The sequence below is a fragment of the Ixodes scapularis genome, unplaced genomic scaffold, assembly GCF_016920785.2.
Source record: "Ixodes scapularis isolate PalLabHiFi unplaced genomic scaffold, ASM1692078v2 PGA_scaffold0__279_contigs__length_252992795, whole genome shotgun sequence".
NCBI lineage: Eukaryota > Metazoa > Arthropoda > Arachnida > Ixodida > Ixodidae > Ixodes > Ixodes scapularis.
This window is the reverse complement of record NW_024609835.1, coordinates 103,737,236-103,757,944: the sequence shown is the minus strand read 5'-3', so window position 1 is coordinate 103,757,944 and position 20,709 is coordinate 103,737,236. Positions and strand designations below refer to the sequence as shown.

Here is a 20,709-nt window from a genome sequence, read left to right as displayed (position 1 = left end):
TGGATGGACGTAGTTTAATATCGTTGGCACAACCTTACAGCTCAGCTTATGAGCCTTCTGTCCGCTTAGAGCTCAGCTCGTAGCTGTCTTCTCTGAGATGATAGCTGCATAAGCGGGATCTCGATCTTGACGGGAACCCAGTACCTACGCACGGCGACGACCCAATTTTCTCGTCACTGCACGTCACGCGGAAAAGTGTGGAACGTCATGTCTTGGCTCGCATCTGCTGCTCGGTGGTTGTGGCACCCGATCTCGCAACAAAAATCTCACACAACCACGAAACAAGTGGAGCACAACAACTAAAACGGAGCACGCTGAGGCGTTCACTCGGAGATAAACGACGAGACAGAAATGCTCGCTCTGTGTTGTGTGACGTCAGGGCTTCCATGTTGCCACCAAAAACAGCGTTTACGCTAGAGTGCGATTCGAGCAGTATAAATTCAATTACTCATGCGGAATGGCATATAACATTCAGGTATTGCACATGCGATGGGTCTCGAGGAAATAACAATGATATTCGATTGTTTTCTCGAATACAAAATTTGACCGGACAACCCCTTGAAGTGGATAAGCTCTGCTATTTTTAGTTGATATAGAAATCAATAAATTGCTGACGAGTGCGTAACTTTTTTTATTTATTTTTGTTTTTATTTTAGGACACAGCCGGTCAAGAGAAATTCCAGGCCCTCACGCCTTCGGTTCTACGCAAAGCAAACGCGGTGGTGCTAAGTAAAAACAAAATGTTCTTACCTATTTTTATGTCACAGTCCTATCCCTAATCAACCAAAAACCAGGGCACAAAAATACAAAAAAAAAATTTTTTTTCCCGTACTAACATGCTTGGAAAAAGATACGGAACACCTAAGATCGCTAACGTGTAGGAATGCAAAAGCCTTCGTATACGTAGCGTACTCCTACAAACTCCGCGTCGCGCTGAGCCCTGCCGGGCGATCTTTGCGGAGGCTGCCCCGGCGGGCTCTGAAGAGCGGCCGGCCGAGCGTCAGGAAGAGGGCTTCTGGGTAAGGTGGCGTTTCTCGGAACTATGCATGACGCAGTGTCGCAGCCATTTTAACTGCCGTTTGGGAGAGAGTTTAGCCCGCGCGCCGGCGGCGTTTCTTGGAACACACGTCGCAGCCATTTAAACTGCCTTGTAGGAGGGAGTTTAGCACGTGCGCCACGCTCTCTTTTAACTGCCGTGTGGGAGGGAAATCAGGGGTCGTTTTTTAGCGGTCACAGCCGAAACCAGCTGAGCTCCATAGGACAGTTAATGCTTTCACATTAAAATAGAAGAGACCATAAAAATGTAAAGAAGTTTACAATTCTTTGTAATGCCGAATTAGAGCGCAACTCTTCATAAGGAGGAGGAGAGGGTGTGGAGGAAAGCGTATGCCCCTCCTCCTTCTCCGTACCCTCCCCTCCTTCTCGCCTGCTGCTCTCTCATTTAGCGGGAAAATATTCGGTAGATTTGTCTCCTAAATTTAGCGCGAAAAGTTTCCCACTAAGTTTAGCGGACAGTTCCGCGAAAATTTCCCCCGCTAAATTTAGCGTGGAAACTGAATTGGTGTTGAGGTTACGTAACGTCACTTTCCCCGCTAAATGAAGAGGGGAAACTTAACCCGCTGAATTTAGCGGGTTAAGTTTCCTCGCTAAACATAGCGGGTGAATTTTCTCGCAATATTTAACGCAAAAATCTCCCCGCTAAGTGTAGCGGGTGAATTTTCTCGCAATACTTAATGCAAAAATTTTCCCCCTAAATTTGGCAGAAAAATTTTCCCGCTAAATTTAGCCGAAAAATTTCCCCGCTAAATTTAGTTGGAAAATTCACCCGCTAACTTTAGCAGGAAAATTTCTGTGCTAAGTGTAGTGGGAAAATTCACCCACTAAATTTAGCCCAGAACTTTTCCCGCTAAATTTAGCTCTACATTTTCCCATAATGCAAAGCGCGTGATTACACCGACGCCGAAGCCGACGGCGACGCCGCTCAGCTCGGAAACGGGCGCCTAAGAGCTGCGGTCCAAAAACGCGCGTGCGTTGTACAACAGATTCCAAAGCGCCAGACATGTGGCCACGACTACGAGCAACGAAACGGGCCACTCGTCGTGCGACATGTCAGAACACAATTTTGTAAGATCATAAAATATGAGTTGCCCTGAGCTCAAGCGCCAGCGGCATCTAGAGCTCTTTGTTCTAACAAGCTGCAGTTTAAATGACATTTAATATCTGCTCGAAGTGTTTAACAGTTACCAATTCGTTGTATAGACATTTGCACGTTATTGAGTCAGAGGACACGAGGGCTGTGTGATTGTTTGGTGGGCTCTCGGATCCCATCACAAGCGTCGTGCACAAGCAATGGCGAACGCCAATGTTGCTTGATGGGGTTTAGATATGGGTCTAAAGTTCTGATGAGAAATGCGGTTTAAACACGCGAGCAGCTACCACTGAGTCTTTTCCACAAATGTGAACGCCATCTATTGGCAAATGGGGAAGTGTTCTTACTGGCCTTCTAATAAAGCTTTTATGAAAGTCTTTTTAACACGGTAATGACAGATTAACTACTCCCCCTTGAGCGCGAGCTTTCTGCTTTTGTTAAAGTATCGTCGCACACGCAGCCAAAACTTGGCAGAAAGCAACGAGCACGTGATAAAGGCAGATCATCTACTGGGTTTTTAGACTGTCACTGACTGTTGTACGACGCCTTTATCGTTGTTGCTACCCAAGCGAAACAAAAATTCGTTGTGTTTCAATTAAAACCCTCTCTGCCCCCGGCCCAACTTTATTACTGATTGTTTATGCCGTGCCGTACGCGCCATCAAAAGTGGTGGACAGCCGCACCTGTTCTACTACGCATGCGAAGCTCGGGAGAGGACGATTCTCACGAAGAAAAAACAAATAATTGAAATTGTCTCTGGCAACCTTGAACGTCTTAGTGGCATCACGAAGGAACAAGTTAGTTTGGTGTTCAATAATTGTATTTTCTTACATAAGTAATCTGAATCCGAAAAACATCCATGTTTCTTTTCTTGCCCTAGAAACTACTGCAAATGACAAAAACAATAACGCATCAGTTATGTCATAACGAAAACCTGTGCCGACGGATAAGACAATTTGTGGCCATGTGAACTTGCTCGTACCGAGCATTCCCTTTTTTGAACATTTAAAGCGGTCATTTACAACAAAGTGCACACTTTACGTTTATTTCAAACAGTGTATAGCCTCGTGGACCGTGCAACGTTCAGGCAATTAGACTACTTCCTCAACCAGGTCGCGGAGGTCGCTCCGTCAAACCTTATGGTGACGGCTGTGGTCGGCAACATGTTGGACAAGGTATGTATAACTATCAACCATTTTTTATTTTAAAAAAAATGAAAATAAATTCACTTGCAGCGACAAAAATCCCTCGAGGTACAATGTTCTCAAGGTGCGAAAATTGTATTGCGTAAACATTCGCCTTGTAGGTATGAAAATTATATTTTATTTTGTTTCCTGACATATACGTGCACCGCTGCCAAAAGGACAGCACCGATCGGTACAACAGAACAACCAGGACTCGAGACTGTTTGATGAAACTATTTCTTGGGTGGATTGCCACGTCGTGCGCGGCGAAAGTCTGTCCCGGTGGTTCCCTCGTTGACACAGCCATTTTGAAAAAGGCAAAAGATGGGTCAAAAACCCACCGGAATTCGCACAAAACTTAACAGCATGCAGAATTATTGCCAGCTATATCAGAAAAAACGATTGTATTTACTGCACACACATAACGCGCGCAAACGCGCGCGCGCGTTTGTGTGTGTGTCTGTGTATGTGTGTGTGTGTTTTAATAGAATAAGATTTGTCTCAAAAAAGCCGTGAGAACTACACAAATGCGGTCTGGCTGAGTGAGTTATACGGCCAGGCGGATATTCTTTTCAAGAGAAAATGCATCTAAAGGTAAGTGATTAGCAAAAGATCACGAATTACAAAAGACGCGAAAAGGCAATAATGGCGCCTTTTCGCGTCTCACTGTCGAACGCCAGCGCCTTCGCTAGTGCCGCTACGCACGGTTTTCGAGCGCCCCCTATGATTCCCACACGGAGTGCATACATACTGCATAAATTACACATAATAACATTTACCGAAAACATGATCTGCTCTTTTTGTTTCTGATTTGTGCTTCGCAAGTGTCACTTAAGTATTTTTCTACGTGGATTTAAAGTATTTTTGTGTCCATGTTACTTTACGTAGGTAAGTAGATCGACAGACTAACCATCGGGCTAACTATCGATGTATTCACAGTCATGCCGATCGCTTCTGCTCTCACTCACCGACGGGGTCCGGTGACGCCACACGTGCATTCATACATTCTTCTTGCCCTAAATGCTCCACGCATTCCTTATGCCATCTCTTTCTTATATATGTATCTTTCTAGGAGGAGGAACGGTGCGTGCAGAGAAGGGAAGGAGCAGTATATGCTCAAAAGCACGGCTTTCTGTTTTTGGAAGTGAGCTGTGTAACGACACATGGAGTGAACGACCTGTTTGAAGAAATCATCAGATGGCTCTTATGCTCACAGGTGGGACCAGTCTAACTTGTACATTATCATTGATAACCGAAGAGACAAATTTGTGGGGAATGCTGGCTTTCTGGTGAATAAAGTGATGGAAACTTAGGCTGTTGACGCTCGAACATAAAAGTATAAAATATTTTTATGTTCGAAAATGTCTGTTCGTGACACGCCTTTCCCCGGACACAATATGTGAAAGTGTATGTGAGCTCCTGGTTTTAGTTACGGAGGCAACCAGTTTTCAGTGCACCAGGCTACGAAGTGAGTTCTACAATTATGCATCTTTCTCCATTGCGGTGCATAATAACGAGCTAGATATCATCAGCGACCTTGAACTGGGGCCTGAGGGTTGTCATTTTCGGCCTGCCTACGGTCCGCTAAAGACCAGTATGCGTTTTAGTCAAGTGAATAATCAGCACAGCAATGACAATGATTAGAGCACACAAGTTATCAGTTACTACCAAAACGACCGTAGTATACGCGGAAAGGGCACGATATTTATGGAAAATCGCCTTATTTGCGATTACAACATTTATTGCATTACCGAAGCGTGGTGACATGACGATATTTTAAATGACGTGTATTTTCCATTCTAGTACGTAGTTTTCCGCGGAGATAGAAATACAAAAGTTCCAACCAAATTCTCGGGAATAAAAATTCAGGCCTCCGGAAATTCTTTCCGCAGACCTGATTTAGAAAGCTACCAAGAGTATGTGTGGATCGAAATTACTGTTGACGGAAGCCCGATATCATCTTGGGAGTTTACTATTTTCCCCATCAATGTGACTCTAATACTTTTAGTGCGACTATTGAACATACTTTGAACACGATAGACTTTTCAAATATACCGTGTTTTTATTACTGGCGATTTCAATCAGTCTCATAGGAACTGGAGCACTGGTATCATAAAGTCCAGTAACTCAGAGAAGCGCCGGAAAGCCCATTATCTGTCCCAACTCGTAAAATTCTTCGAATTACTCCAGAAAACTACTTTTGTGAACTGCAAGGCCAGGGTTCCACTGGTTCCGATAGACACCTGGCATGTTTCATTTGAAGTAACTTGGACGATATTTTATGATAGAGGCCAGCCGTGCTCGCGACCGATAGATTTTTCGTACTCGAAGGGGAGCTACTTAGGTTTCTACGAATTTCTGGCAAACGTAGATTGGTGAGTTATCACGTCGTCTAGTAGACGTAAACTCACAAGTATCAAAACTTACAGACATAGTCACAGCAGTGATGAAAATGGTAAATCAGGTGTCTAAATATGATACAACTCATCACTGTCAGCACTGGATTTCACACGGAGTTAAATGTGTCAAAAGGAAAAAGTTACGCTATCACAGACGATAAAAAAACGCAAAAAAATCTGTTGTGGTGCGAGAAGTTCCAATCCGAGCGCACTGTTTCGATGCGCCTATAACTTCGGTATTACGAAAACTACACCCGAAACATGGAATTGTGACTAAAGAAGTGAAGTGAAAGTTTATTGGGATTTTCACGGGCCAAGCCCGATAGGAAGGTAGTGGCAAAAATCCCCAAGCCTCTGGAAATACACCAGAAATGTTCTGAAGAAAAATAAAACGGCACAACAGAAAACACTTTTTTGGGGTTCCAAACACATTAAAAATCCGAGTGATATTTCCGAATATTTTGAAGGTTTTCTTCTCTTCTGTTTTTAATTACGGACCAAGGACGTCTCAAACCAGCTCCATGCGTGATCGTGCAAACGAGTTCTTATCAATTCCCTCGCTTAGCAATGGCGACGTTTTGGTGGCGATTTGGGCGCTGAAACGTCTAAAAATTCTTCTGGAACTGACGGAATTCCCTCTTTTATACTTAAAGGGTGCGCCGATCATTTTGCTCCGGTTTTGACCTCTATCTTTAATCGCTCTTTGAAAGACAGACTTGTTCCACCTTCTTGAAATCTCTCAACAGTTGTGCCAATTTTAAAAAGCGGGTAACCTTTGTCGGTCGCTCATTATCGTCCAATCTTATAGACCCTTTACTTTGCTAAGGTATTTGAGAAAGCCATGCACTGCCGTCTTATGCCGTTTTTTTTTTCTCTCATATAAGCGTACATCAACATGGCTTTATGCGAAACCGTTATGTAGAAACAAATTTGACCACATTTAAGGAATTCATCGGTTCCAAACTAGGGTCGTAACAACAGGTTGATGCCGTATATTCTGACTTCAAAAAAGCTTTTGACCTGGTGAGCCACCCATTCCTGGTTGTGAAACTCACAGTCTATGGTCTATCCTCAGCACTTTGCCACTGGTTTAAAAGTTACCTGTCTGATCGATGGAACTATGTTACTTACGGTGATACAAAGTCATCTGCGTACTGTTCGACATCGGGCGTTCCGCAGGGTTCAAACTTATTACCTTTTCTTTTAACATATTCTTGAGCGACAACAGCTGATGCATCAGTAACTCTCAAATTTCGAAATTCGTCGATGATATTAAACTTTTTTCAAACTATTTGTGCTATTTCTGATTGCGAAAATCTGCAGCAAGACATTAGAGCACTGCCAGGCTGGTGCAAAGACAATAATTTGGCTCTCAATCCGATTAAAATGAAGCTAATATATTTTTCAAGAAACCATTCCCGTATCACTTTCCAATATATCTTGGATAACTGCTTGGCTGAGCGAGTTTTAGTGGTGCGCGACCTGGGCGTACTTTTAGAAAGTGAAATAAAGTTTCCCATGGCATGGCGGAATTTTCAACCGAATGCATGCTACTACACCCTGGGAGCAACCACAAGAATAACACGCCACTTTAGACCTATTCCTGCTTTTTTTACATCTTAACCAGTCGCTTAGCTTGTCAACGTTGAACTTCGAGAGCGTTATATGGAACAGTTTAAACAAGACAGACACAACTGAACTCGTAACTATGCAGAAAAAGTTTGTTCGACTTCTCTATGATCGCTACTTTAACAGGCAGATTTACTTCAACCATGAGCATTTGTCAAATATTTTTAAACCCTCCTTACCTCTCCAAAAAAATGGCTGAAACGAGACTTTTTTTTTTTTTTTACAGAAATGTTTTTTTATAGTTTTATTGATTGCTCTGAACAATCCTCTTGTTTTATTGCCGTGCCAAACAGCACGCTTCACTCTCATCGCGTTTTTCACTGCTCTGAGTCAAAAAGCACACGGCCCTTAGAACGTATTCACTAAGCTTTTCACGCGTCAAAGTGAACACGCAAGAGGTGAATATCTTTTTTTTTTATCTGGAAGTTTTAGCACCCGAGCACTGCTCAAGCTATATTGATCGTAGTTTTCCATCATTTCTGTCTGAAACAATATTGGTATGGGGACAATCTAGGCTTCTGCAATGTATGTGTTGCACTGTCGGAGGTCACACTTTGTTGATATTACATATGTAAATGTTTCTTTTCTTTTTCTTTTTCAAGTTACGTTTTTGTTTTCGCGTCCTATATTTTGTGCTGCTTCAGCTCTTGCATGTATGCACTGGTGCATCGCCTGTAGGCCCACGGGCTGTTTAGGGGCACCTCGAAAGTACCAATTAAAGAAATAAATAAAATATTCGCACGACAAACTTGACTGCGGACGAGTTGCTGCAAAAAAAAATGGCGTCCAGTTTTTTTCATTTAGTAGATTATACATTTTTCTGGCTAAAAGGTAGGGAAAAAAATAAAAAGAAATCGTGAAATTGGCTTTGAAATATCCCCATATATTATGTTGTAAAATACAATTTGTTTATCTAAACCGCTCGTGAAAGCCGGATTACTGTTAGCAAGGTCTTAAAGGAATACGGAAATGAAAAGTGAAAGATACCTCTCCCATTCATAAATGTCCGAAACATGATCAACGAATTTGGTAATGGCAATCGCAAGTTTTTTTTTGTTTTTTTTTGAACGGACAACTTTATTTTTTGCTTCAAACGGCCAGCGAGCGCTCGACGAGCAGCCATCGAAGAGCGCAACGCGTCTCGACGGATCCAGCGTTACCAGCACGTCTGTGACGTCACGTTTCATTCTGGGCAAAGCTACAAGTAATCTACGTGGTTCTGAGCTTCGACACTTGGTGGCGTCAACGCGTTACAACCTGGCCGTTCGAGATGGCTGCCCCCCGCTCCCTGTAGGAGTCGTATAGGCGCAGGATAGAAGATGACAACAACACCACCTAAGCCCCAGCGCTCCTCTCCTGACGTCAACGATGGATACGATCGAGCCGGGCCGGGCGCCTCGGGGTAGCGCTGATCTGAAGGCATCGCATGTTAATGTACCGCAGTACATTACAAAACACATTTTTATTGATACAATTTAAAATAGCAGACGGGCCAGTAAACCAATTTAGTTGCACGGAAACCGATTGGACGACGCGAAACAGCGCTGAAATGTAATGATTGCGAGTGAACTTATATTCGTAGCTACAAATGTTTATTAACTCAGACATATTTCATTACCTAGAATGATAGCTATAGGAAAGGGTAGTTTTGGGTATAAAAAAAAATTGATGCGCATTATAAGGACAATACGTGTTCACCGATGCCTCAGAAAAGATGCGTTTGCTTTTAAGCAGTCTCCTTTAGGGATGTAAATATCACACGGAAAGACACCAACAACGATTCTCATAACATGGCACGATACCGAATGATACGACACGGCAAACATGTTTATAGAAACAATGCAATGAATGCAAAACGAAACGCTTAAGGAAAGAATTGCCCACAAAAGCAGTAACCTATGATAAAGGAATCTTGCCTGACTTTCCAGCTAAAAAGAAAAACGCAAATGTTACCTTATTTGAATGAATAAAAACCATGGCAGGGAAAGTAAAAACATTATTTGAAAAAAAAATGTATATGTACTTCGATCGTCCATGTTCATGATTTAAAAAATCAAACTAAACTAAATCTATCGAATTCGCCGCGGCTTTACGTATCAGACGCTTATAACGCTATTTTCCCATTTATATGCAAACATCATATTTTTAAGTCAAAAGTCTGCCTTTGCACCGCAACACAATAGTCAACAGAACAGCAAACCCTTCCTGAGCCAAAACCGACGGGAGACTGATATCGTGATAAACACAGAATAGCGGACATGTGATTTTACCTCGAAACCTACGCAGCTGATTCAAGCACTCCGCTCGTCTAGCATCCCATACGGCGAGCGAATGGCATAAAAGGTTCTTACGTCCGAAAGGTATCCATGCAGTCAAGTCACCGCCATAGGTAGATTTGGGCATTAACAATTCAGACAACGGCCGATTGATGCCTCTCGAACCGCAACCGGAACAAAACACAACAGCCGTAGCATAAACAATTAAAGACGTTTGCACTTCTCTGTAATGCCGAGTTGGAGTGCACCTCTTGAGGAGGAGGAGGGGAGAGTACGACTACTGCGACGTTCAAATAGCTGACTGCCTAAAAACAAAAAAGAGCGAAAAAAAAAAGAAAAAAAAAAAAGAAGCCCACTGCACAAAACCAAAAAGAAGCCAAACCTCCAGGATGGCCTCCTCGTTCTCACGTTGGCGACGTTATGCCTCCAAGCGGTGCGATTTTCCCTCTAAATTTTGTTGGTTCGAGGAAGACTAGAGTTCCTTCCTTTATTGGCTCCCTACGGGAGCGAGAGTTGTGCGTCTGTTTTCCACGTGCCGCCGCGCCGATATTTACCGATATCCGATCACGTGAAGAGCTGCATCAAGTGCCGTGCAGGAAGTGCACGTTGCGCGCGCCCTGGCGTACGTTCCCCTGCTTTTGAGCGCGGCGCGCGCCTCGAACGCGCGGCGCCACTATTCATTGAATTCAGTCACGTGAGGAGCAGACTCCGAATGTCATGTAGGAAAGCCGGCGCTACGGGAATGAACGCGCAACTCTGTCTTTCGTGGGAGCCTATTGGCGACCTGCGCGATCGAAGGCGTCGCTGTGGTCGGCCTACCACAATTGGCCGAATGATGACTATGACGTCAAGAAGGGATTTCTCATCGACGGAAATAAGAGGGATGTATGAACTTCATTTTTGACGGTGTTGGCAAAGTTGGTTTCAGAGCGCTATGATTTTAAGCTTCCACCATTACATTGCTCACTACAAACGCCATCGAACTTGTTGTTCGCACGGTATTGACGTCACGAGAGGGAACCAAGCGAGGGCGCCACTGTAATATCTCGCCGCTAATACAAGAACTCTAACCGAGACGACAGGGCTCGCGCGCATGCAGCGTACTTCTCTGCAGAGTGGCGCTACTTTTATGGGTAGTTTGATGTAATTACATCCGGTTTATTTGTTTTAAATAATCTTTTGTTGTCTTTTCAAGCAAAACACTTTGTGTCTTGGTGTGATCGGAACGAGGTTGACATTGTAACAATAAAACATTTTCCTCCTTTCCTCTCTGATGAAGAAGGAAGAGCAGCGAAGGTGTAGCTTGTGTTCCCGACGGTGGCTTTCCAGGCGAGCGATCTCGCAAGGAAATCTTAAGCGCTCGACGCTGTGGAACTTTAGGCGATAGCGGCCTGGCGGCGATTGCGGAACCATTCGCGCTGCGCGCGCATCGCCGCTCGGATGGATGGATGGATGAAAACGGCTGAGCCCTTTGGATCGGGCGGTAGCTTACGCCACCTAGCCATTTTGTTTTACAATTTAAGCTTAGAATATTTAAATGTGAAATCTATATTCACTCCGCAGTGCAAAGAAAGTGAGGCTATGAAACCCCCTTGCCATCAGTGGATAAGAAAATACCTAGTTTTCTCTCGATTTCTGCCACCATTCACTTAATCTTTGCTTGGTAATCTCTACAGTCTTGAAATCCACTCTCCCTTCGCTGTCTCTAAAACCCAATGACTTTATTAAATCTATGTTGTCTTCGGTAGGCATAGGGTGAAGCCCTTTACAGTAGAGTATCAAGTGCTCAGCCGTCTCGTCCTCCTCTCCACAAGCAGTGCACACTGTATCAATTTCCTGGTACTTCACTCTGTATGTTCTGGTTCGCAGAACACCCGTTCTTGCCTCAAACAGCAATGAGCTTCCCCTAGAATTGTCATAAATGCTTTCTTTGGCAATAACTCTTTTGTTTAATCTATAGCTTTCCAGAGCCGTCTTTGTCTGCATTCCATCTAGCCACCAATCTCTTTCTGTGGCCTTAACTTTCTTCTTAACTGAGACTTGCTCTTCCGTATCTTCGCTATAGCCCAAAAACTTTCCTCTTAATTTCCTAGTGCGCTGTCTCCACTTTGTGTCTACACTCCTCATGTATAAATAGCTGAAAACCTTTCGTGCCCATTGCTCCCCGTCCATTTGCCTCAACCTATCCTCAAATTCTACCTTGCTCACCGCTTCCCTGCTCTCAAATGATGCCCATCCCATGTCTCCTTGTACTCCCTGGTTTGGCGTTTTGCAATGTGCCCCCAAAGCCAGTCTACCTACTCCGCGCTGTTTTATTTCTAGTCTCGCATGCACTTCGGATTTCATGCTCGTTCCGCTCCCGCTGCCGCCATCTATGAGCGACGAAGGAAACCAGTTGTCTCGTTGCAGCCGTTACTCATAGATGGCGGTAGCTTTCCAGAGTTCGGTGTCATCGGTTTTTTTTTTTTTTTGCTGGTGGACACGATCTTGGAGAACTTAGCCCTTAACAGCTCCGCCGTAATAGGCGCTAGACTTTGGTTGCACTACCCCTTGAACACTATACATATTCGCGGTGAGATCCAGTGATTTAGACGACATGTTTCGATAGCAAGGCTGGCAGAAACAGTTCTGACGCCTACAAGAAGAACATCTCCATCAGATCTACGCAGGGCTAAGCAGCATCGCGATACAAATCTATCGCGATAGTATCTTAGAGATACTTTCGACCGTCTGTGCCTCTGTCTGGAGATATATGTGAAAAATGTATTTCAATTTCAGTAGTAGAATACGTTCAGAATGTATCACTTGTATAGCGATATATTGTCAGATGTATGGATCTCGTTACATTTGTTGCCTTTTTTACGAAAGATTTAAAGCTAAAATCATCTGTTTTGGTGCAAAGTGTTTCGGAATTTATAAGATGAACCCATCCTATAACAAAATCCATCACGATCACCAACATAAAACAGCTGTGGTTTAACCCGTTGTCTACTAATAACCAGCGTCACTCGTGCCACCTCTTACATACCATAAAGTCTGACGACGAGTGGGATTTGCGTTTCGGTTTCGGCCCTTTTTTAGCGCACCCTCTGTCAGATGCAAAACCACCCCTGTTGCTCCATTTACCTTGGGCAGTTTGCTCGTTTATTTTACTGTTTGACAGAGAGAAAACGCTCCATTTAGGCAATAAAAACAAAGCTCTCGCTTGAGAGCATTCGCGCTAAAACAACATGGCTTTGGCGCGGAGGTACACTTTAGTCGACGAAGATATACAAAACCTTCTTTTTGCGCGGGATTAATGCTCAGTCGTGTTACAATGAATCCTTCGACTTTCGAGACTTTTAGGTATCAGGCGATAGTTTGATGGGCAGTGACAGGAGTGATGAAAACGATATGAATCCTGCAAGCAGTCGATCAACTTTGGCGTCTGCACGTCTGTGGGAATCAGACCAGAAGTCCTGATTGATAGCGAGATAAGACGCCTGGATGTCGGGGGAATAAATTTTTCTAATTTTCTTGACAATTGCCCCTTTAAAATAATATTTTGCTGCATATTTGTTGAAAAAAAAAATGAGTAGGCAAGAGGTTAACGAGAGATTACTTGCAACACCAGCAGATTAAGCACTTCTCACAAAGCCCTCCACTTTTTGTAATTCAGCAGAGCGAGCTCTGTAAGGGAGTTGAGTTGAGAAAAGGTAAGGCTCTGTTGTCCTATCTCCGCACAATATAGGAAGCGAGCAATCCGGCCGTGTCGCGGCGGTCGCCTATTGTTCGCCGCGACCTAGCGGTAGCCGCTGCAAGAGCATCGGGGTGTAATGGTGACGAACAGCACGGCGGACAGTGTCCCCGTCGTGATTAGAATTTAAGGCAGTTACGAATCCGAAAAGTTCCTTCGGTAGCCGGTGTCGCTGGAGCAGAATCATCGGGAAGTAATAGCAACGAACAGTAGAGAGGGCAGTGGGCGATTACGAATCTGGAAACCTTCTTCGGTAGCCGGTGCAGACTCATCGGGGGGAAGCAATGGCGATGAGCAGCACAGCGGAGAGTGTTCCCGGGGTGATTACGACGGGGTTTAAGGCGGTTACGAATCCAGAAAGCTTCTTCCGTTGTGCCAATATGACGAAGGGAAAACTTCTTCATGAATCTGGCCGCCTGTACGACATTAAGGAGGTCCGTTTCGACCGACAAGTGGATGTCACGGAGCGCCGTACTCCGCAAACAAAATTAAGCGCGCCCGCAAAAAATTTAGTTGGCGTTGAGTCGACTGGGGTAATTATGTACGTTTATTTCTGAATCAGCTTGACAATAACTGGGCGATTTTTTTCGCGCCATTTCGCGATTCCCACTACTATCTTCCTGTAGGTTGAAAGAAACATCCAAGGGTAGGCACGGGTGGGCGACCGCATTCCGCTTCACGATTCCGGTGAAGTATTTGCTGCATAGTTTAGAGTTTGCCGTCGGTGTCGATGCTGTTCCATCGCCGCTAGAGTAGAAAAAAAAGTTCATCGTATTATTCGCCAGCAGCTTAAACAAAGCGCGAACTGGAAGGTAAGAAACGCCACTAACATGTATGGGCGCACAAGTCGCACCCAGGTCGCCCAGTACTCCGCCTCGTACGGCTTCGAAGGGACGATGTAATACTTCGTGCCGTGCGCGATCTTGCTCGTACTGTTGCAGCCGACCAAGCCGCAATCGTTGCGGCTTTCTTGGTGCCGAATAGCCATCTCAGAAATTACAGCGCCAAACCACTACAACGCACAATCACCGCAGCGGCTGGCAGAAGCTACCCGATGCAACGGACCCGTTTGCCGCTAGGGGCGCCCTGGTCGGGGCTTGAATTAGATCCGCACGGTTCCTATAGGTGTCTGAGAAGCATGAAAGACGACAGTTTGAGATGCGCCCTCACGGCAAAATAGGGTCAACTTCGCACAGACGCCTTATGTCAAGCATGGCACGCAGTCTTTACCGTTCCGTTTTTTTTTTTTTAGCGGCCTTAGTAATAAATAAAGAGTTACAGGTAAGGGGAAGTGCATAAAATGACACAAAAAGAGGAGCACAAGCATAAATTACCATTTGCATTCGCCACGAGCTACACCCTCCCTACGCAACACCGTTCGGGAACAAATGCATTTTTTTAAGTATCTGTCTCTGTATTCCGGAATATTGTTTCGCCGTTTTCAGGAGTAACTCAAGGATATCCCGTTGCATAAACGACAAATGTATATCAGCATCTGTATTTTGGACCTTAAAACACATGTGTCTCACTATTTGTATCCCGGAATATTTCTGGAGTATCTGTGCACACGCCTTCTTCCTTTTAATTGTTCATACACGTGACGACAAGACAAGGAGTTGAAAAAACTTTTCTGATCCTTGGGACTTTCCATCTGCAGCAAGCAACAAGTCTGATGACGTGCTTAAAGAGCACGGTGGAAGCTTGTAGCCGTCACGTGCTCGGCAGCGCCGTCGAAAGTGAAACAGGGACATTACCCCTATTCGCGTAGTTGAAAGCAGACAAAATCCTCACAAAAGACACAATATTGTTTACTTGGCCAACCATGGAAAGTGGCTAGCAGTGAAGTCTTTGGCATGCTGGGAACACCGTCATCCGATTGCGTCTGACTGCTCACGTGGCAGTTTGATGCACAAACCTTTTGCTTATCTTTATGTGCTTCTTGTCTGGAATATCGTATTCCTAATTAGAGCGCAGCTCTTAGGGGCCCGTTCCCGGCTTGAGCGGCGTCGCCGTCGGCGTCGGCGTCGCCGTCGCCGTCGCCGTCGCCGTCGGCGTCGGCGTAACCAAGGTCATCCCAAGGTCACGTGACCCCCAAGGTCACGTGACCCCTCCCAAGGTCATCTCAAGGTCACGTGACCCCTCGAGGTCACGTGACCCCTTCCAAGGTCATCTCAAGGTCACGTGACCCCAAGATGACCCCACGTGACCCTTTGAAGGTCACGTGACCCCCAAGTCACGTGACCCCCGAGGTCACGTGGTCGCCTCCCCAAGGTCACGTGACCCCTTCCAAGGTCATCTCAAGGTCACGTGACCCCACGTGACCCCCAGGTCACGTGACCCCTCTGAGGTCACGTGACCCCTCTGAGGTCACGTGACCCCTCTGAGGTCACGTGACCCCCCGAGGTCACGTGACCCCTCCAGGTCACGTGACCCCAAGGTCACGTGGGGGTCACCTTTGGGGTCACGTGGCCTTGAGGTCACCCCCAGGTCACGCCTCCCCGAGGTCACGTGACCCCCTCCCCGAAGTCACGTGACACCCCCCCCCCCCGGAGCATATTAAATAATGAGGGGAGGAGGAGGAGAAGGGGGAGGGGTCTACCCTCCCCTCAGTACCCTTCACTCCTCCTCCTCAAGAGCTGCGCTCCAATTCGGCGTTACAGGGATTTGTAAACGGCTTTCACTTTTTAGAGCGCAGCTCTTAGGGGCCCGTTTCCAGCCTGAGCGGCGTCGGCGTCGGCGTCGGCGTCGCCGTCGGCGTCGGCGTAACCGGGGGCGGGGGGTCACGTGACCCCCCCCCGAGGTCACGTGACCCCCCTCCGAGGTCACGTGACCCCCCTCCGAGGGCACGTGACCCCCCTCCCCGAGGTCACGTGACCCCCCTCCGAGGTCATGTGACCCCCCCCGCCGAGGGCACGTGACGCCCCCCCCCCCCGAGGTCACGTGACCCCCCTCCGAGGGCACGTGACCCCCCCTCCGAGGTCACCTGACCCCCCCCCCCCCGAGGTCACGTGACCCCCCCCCCCCCCCCGAGGTCACGTGACCTCCTTCGAGGTCATGTGACCCCCCTTCCGAGGGCACGTGACCCCCCTCCCCCGAGATCACGTGACCCCCCGGGGTCACGTGACTACCCGCAGGTGATCTAACCCCCCTCAGTACCCTTCCCTACTCCTCCTCAAGAGCTGCGCTCCGATTCGGCGTTACAGGGATTTGTAAACGGCTTTCATTTTTGATATCATATTCCTAAATATAACATAAAAGAGGAAAAACAAGAACAGCTGAGAGTCGGGATAAAAACGTTAACACCTTCCAGTTGTCTGGCGCGGGGAACACAATATTTTCCTTCCTAACGAATATTTTAGGATTTAAGATGGCGATTTCAAGACGGAAAACAGGTATAGTAAGGAACAGGGTTGGGCAGAAATACTCAAAAATGTATTTTGAAATACAAATACTAGGATACATTGAAATAGTAGCTAAAATACTGATACTAAGATACATCTGTAGAAATGTATCGCGATACGTATCGGAAATACATATTAAAAAGAGGCAAAAAGTATTCGGAAATACAAATACAGGAATACATTTTAGGGAGGCCAGAAATACAACTACAGAAATACTGATACTGCAATACATTTTCCAAATTTTTTGAGACGCCAACTGAGATGAAGCTTGAAGCTGGAAGCGGATCTTTTCGATCCCGAAATTACTTTCCTGTAGGCTTGGCACTTTGCCTTGAAGGTAGTGGTTTCGGACGACAAGGTGTCTTCAATGGGCCCAAAAAAACGTTCTAACAATGGCTGACCGCGGTCCCTACCATTACATCCTGTCTGTCTGACGAGAGAATCCTGTCAACATTGATCACATTATGTCACGGCGGAATGAACTAGAATTCTTTATCTGTAGGTGTGGCCTTGAACATGAAACTTTACCACGCTGCTGTATGAAAGGACAATGCGTACTTTCGTTATAGGCTACCTAGCTGAAGATCGTGCATGCAGTGTCATTTGGAATTTTTGAGAATAGTGGACCACCTGAAGCATCTTGGAATACATGTCTTATCTTCTGTTTCACAGTTGAAAAAACGATACGGTAGCAACCCTGTTCTGAAGGTCCTTACTACCGACCCTCCGCCACCGACGCACGGATTGCAGTCCTCAAGTTTCGCCTAGCATTATCCAAACAGAGACCTCGTGGATTACGAGCTGATATTGCCGGCACAGGTGCGAGCTGTCCAGCAAACAGCGGTCTCGAGACTAGTCGTGGGAGTACGTAGTCTGGGATGGCACAGCGATGCCACTTCTGGCCTCCTCCTGGGTTTCGGATCACCAGAGCGGCGGGTCACGTTCACGTCGGCTGATGACGTACCCTTGAGACATGCAATATTACGGGCGCAGTCGCAGATGCATTCGGACATGTGTTGAACTTCACAGCGTGAGTCTTCCTACTATTTCAAGTCAACCACCGCCTGGCTCGTGCTGCAACGGAATGTGACTCAGCTTTGCCGGCAGGGTGTACTCTGTGCGTTAAGGCGAGAGAGGCGGTTAGCAGCGGGCATTGGATGCCAGGAAACAATGACTCAAGAAATCCCTACCTAACGACCTTCGGCAGAAGATGCTCTGACTCCACTCCTGGTACGCCACCTGGTTTGAGTCACCAACTATGCAACACTTCTCAGAAGAGAGAAGAGGACGTATAGAAAAATAGTTTGCAGAATCAAAAGGAACCTTGGTCAGCATAGTAACAATACCCCAGCATCTCCTTGACTCCGGTGCCCTTAGAAGTAAAAAAAAAAAAAATGTGTTCGAACTTGTTTCTTTTCTTTTTTTTTTTTACGGGGGGAGGGGGGGGAGTATTTCTCAAGAAATGTAACGAAATACATTTTATCGTGATTGTATCGCGATACAAAGCAACATTCAAAATGTATTTCGATACAGGAATACAGATACTGGTGAAAACATTGTATCGCGATACAGAAATACAGATACGAAATGTATTTCTAAAATACTATCGCGATAAATTTGTATCGCGATACTGCTCAACCCTGGTAAGGAAACACTTGTCTTAGTGAACTCATTGAATGATGAAAACATATCAACGCGAACACGATATTTATAATGTAGTTATTGACGGCCTCAGCTCCAAGCTGTCCTTTATAACAAGGTTCTGATCTAGTTTGTTTTTTCAGCCGTTCAGACGACCCTCCGTGGGAAACGCAATTGAACTTCAAGACGAGCCCGAACCGCGAGGCCAGGAAAAGAAAAAGCGCGCACGCTGCTGAGTATACAACTATTCGCCTCCAACAGCACGACGGGTTGAAGAGGAGGACTTCCGGTTCATCTGCGCAGTTTTATTAAGTTGCGTGTTTAATAAAATGTATACCTAGACCTCATAATTGCAGTGTTTGAATCATTCTATCTGCAAAACTTGAAGGCATGTGATTTTCTGGTGCACGCTTCTGAAACATCTAGCGCTCGAATGAATTGTGGCAGCTAGACGAAATCGTGAAACGAGATTAAATTTTTACAGTTTTCTTTTGTTTGTTTTCACTCGTGGTATAAATTTCTTTCTTCACAGGTAATATTTTCTAGGGAATAGCGCGGAGCAGAATTCTAAGTGTCGTATTCATTATAACAATTGCTCTTGCATAGGGATGAGGGATTGATGGCCGAGTGGGACCGAGTGTGCTCACGCACCGCAGCTTGGAGCCCATGCAGTGAAAGCTCTTGCTGCAAAACTAAGGGATCCTAGGCTCAACCCCCCATGCCAGTTTCTATCTCTCTGAGCATTGCACCGGCGTGCTGCACGTTAAGGTGTATTCACACGGCGGACTTGTCCCCGGGCAAGTTCCTACAAAATCGATGATGTCACCTTTCTTGCTTTTCAATATTCCAGGCAAAAGCAAAGCGTGCAATAACTCAAGAGGTGGTCAGGGGGAGAGAGGAACGTGTACGGGCAGTGGCGTACCAACTTGTTTTTGAGTGGAGGGGAAAACCAAAAGTCCCCCCCCCGGGGTCGTATATTTTTACTATACTTCGCTTCAGCTTCGGTCCGAGCGCGGCCGATGTTATGAGCCGAAGGGCCAATCAAGCAGCGAAACAGGCACAACGCCATGGCGTGCTCTCTGCAGCTGATAGGACCATGCAGCCGGTATTCGCCGTCTCTCTGTGCGTGCTCCTCTGCCGGCTAGTTTTATCAAGCGCAGAGAGCACGCCATGACGCTGCGCTTTTTGCGGTGTTTGATTCGCCCTTTCGCTCATATCATCGGCCGCGCTCGGACCGAAGCTGAAACGAAGTATAATGATGGGCCGAACTTTTGCCGAATCGAAAATTCGGCGCAGCTTTTGCCGAACTTTTCTAATGATTTGGCAATGATTCGGCCAAAATACACTGTTACCAGACTTAACATTGATATCTATTTTTTTCTAACGAAATTTTTTTTCTTAACATAAATACAACATGTAGTGCCTATTGACACAGTTATGACTATATTAGGTAATATTCTACAAGATAATTGTATCGATGTCGCTTTTGTGTGTTTACTGGCAATTTTAGTGTTTGCTTGCAAAAAGTGGCTTGACAGCGTAGTTGGGTAGCCGGTGCAGTCACGAATCACAATATAAGAGTTTTGATATTGAGGCTTCATCAGCGCACGCCTGCAAGTGTGTTTACATTGTTAAAATAAAGGCAATCACTGCGTGCTTACTTTCTCTGGGAGTCACCGTTTCATGCTCGGAAAAGAGTGCAACGGTTACTGAGCCTTTACCAGAAGAGATAACAATATTGTAAATATGGATGTTTTTTTTTTTTTTAGTCACTTGACGTCAGCTTTGCATGAAAGTGTGCGTTCCATATTCGCAACGTGCCGTTTTTAAACTTTAAAATTCTGTTTTTTTTTTGTGTTAGGACACACACAGACGTTTAGGAAGATGGAGAGAGTTAGGGATAACAGATGTGCAACGTCGAGCATGATAGTTCTGTGTTTAGTTTTATGCAGATACATGAAAATCGCGAAATAACGCCAGCTAAAAAGCAATATTATAGTGTTTTGGCACTGACTACATAGTGAGCCAAAACAGGATTGTTATAATAATCAATCAATCAATCAATGTTTTTATTCGTGCCCAGGAACAACCTTGCGGCCTTGGTACAGGTGCACTGTGTTAACATGTAAGGCATAACAGGGCATAAAGCAATAGTACAGACAACACAGACAACGAACAAGCCCTAAAAAATACACTTAAAAATTATAAAAAAAATAAACACAAAGCCACAACACACAATAAGCTTAATGGTACTACCGCCACCACCAATTGCTAGAAAGAAAGAAAAAAAATGC

The 20,709-nt window shown here is 45.6% G+C and overlaps 1 protein-coding gene across 1 annotated transcript in view; it reads left to right on the top strand.

Annotated features, from left to right (window-relative positions):
- LOC115310419 (GTP-binding protein RHO4) overlaps positions 1–18,765 on the top strand; it is a 173,421-nt gene extending 154,656 nt beyond the window's left edge. The window contains exons 10-13 of the mRNA XM_029968790.3: positions 657–729; positions 3,206–3,324; positions 4,406–4,549; positions 18,559–18,765. Of these exons, the coding sequence (XP_029824650.3) occupies positions 657–729; positions 3,206–3,324; positions 4,406–4,549; positions 18,559–18,651 (429 nt within the window). The 3' untranslated portion in view covers positions 18,652–18,765. The remainder of the gene's footprint in view (positions 1–656; positions 730–3,205; positions 3,325–4,405; positions 4,550–18,558) is intronic.
- The last annotated feature ends 1,944 nt before the right edge of the window (positions 18,766–20,709 follow it).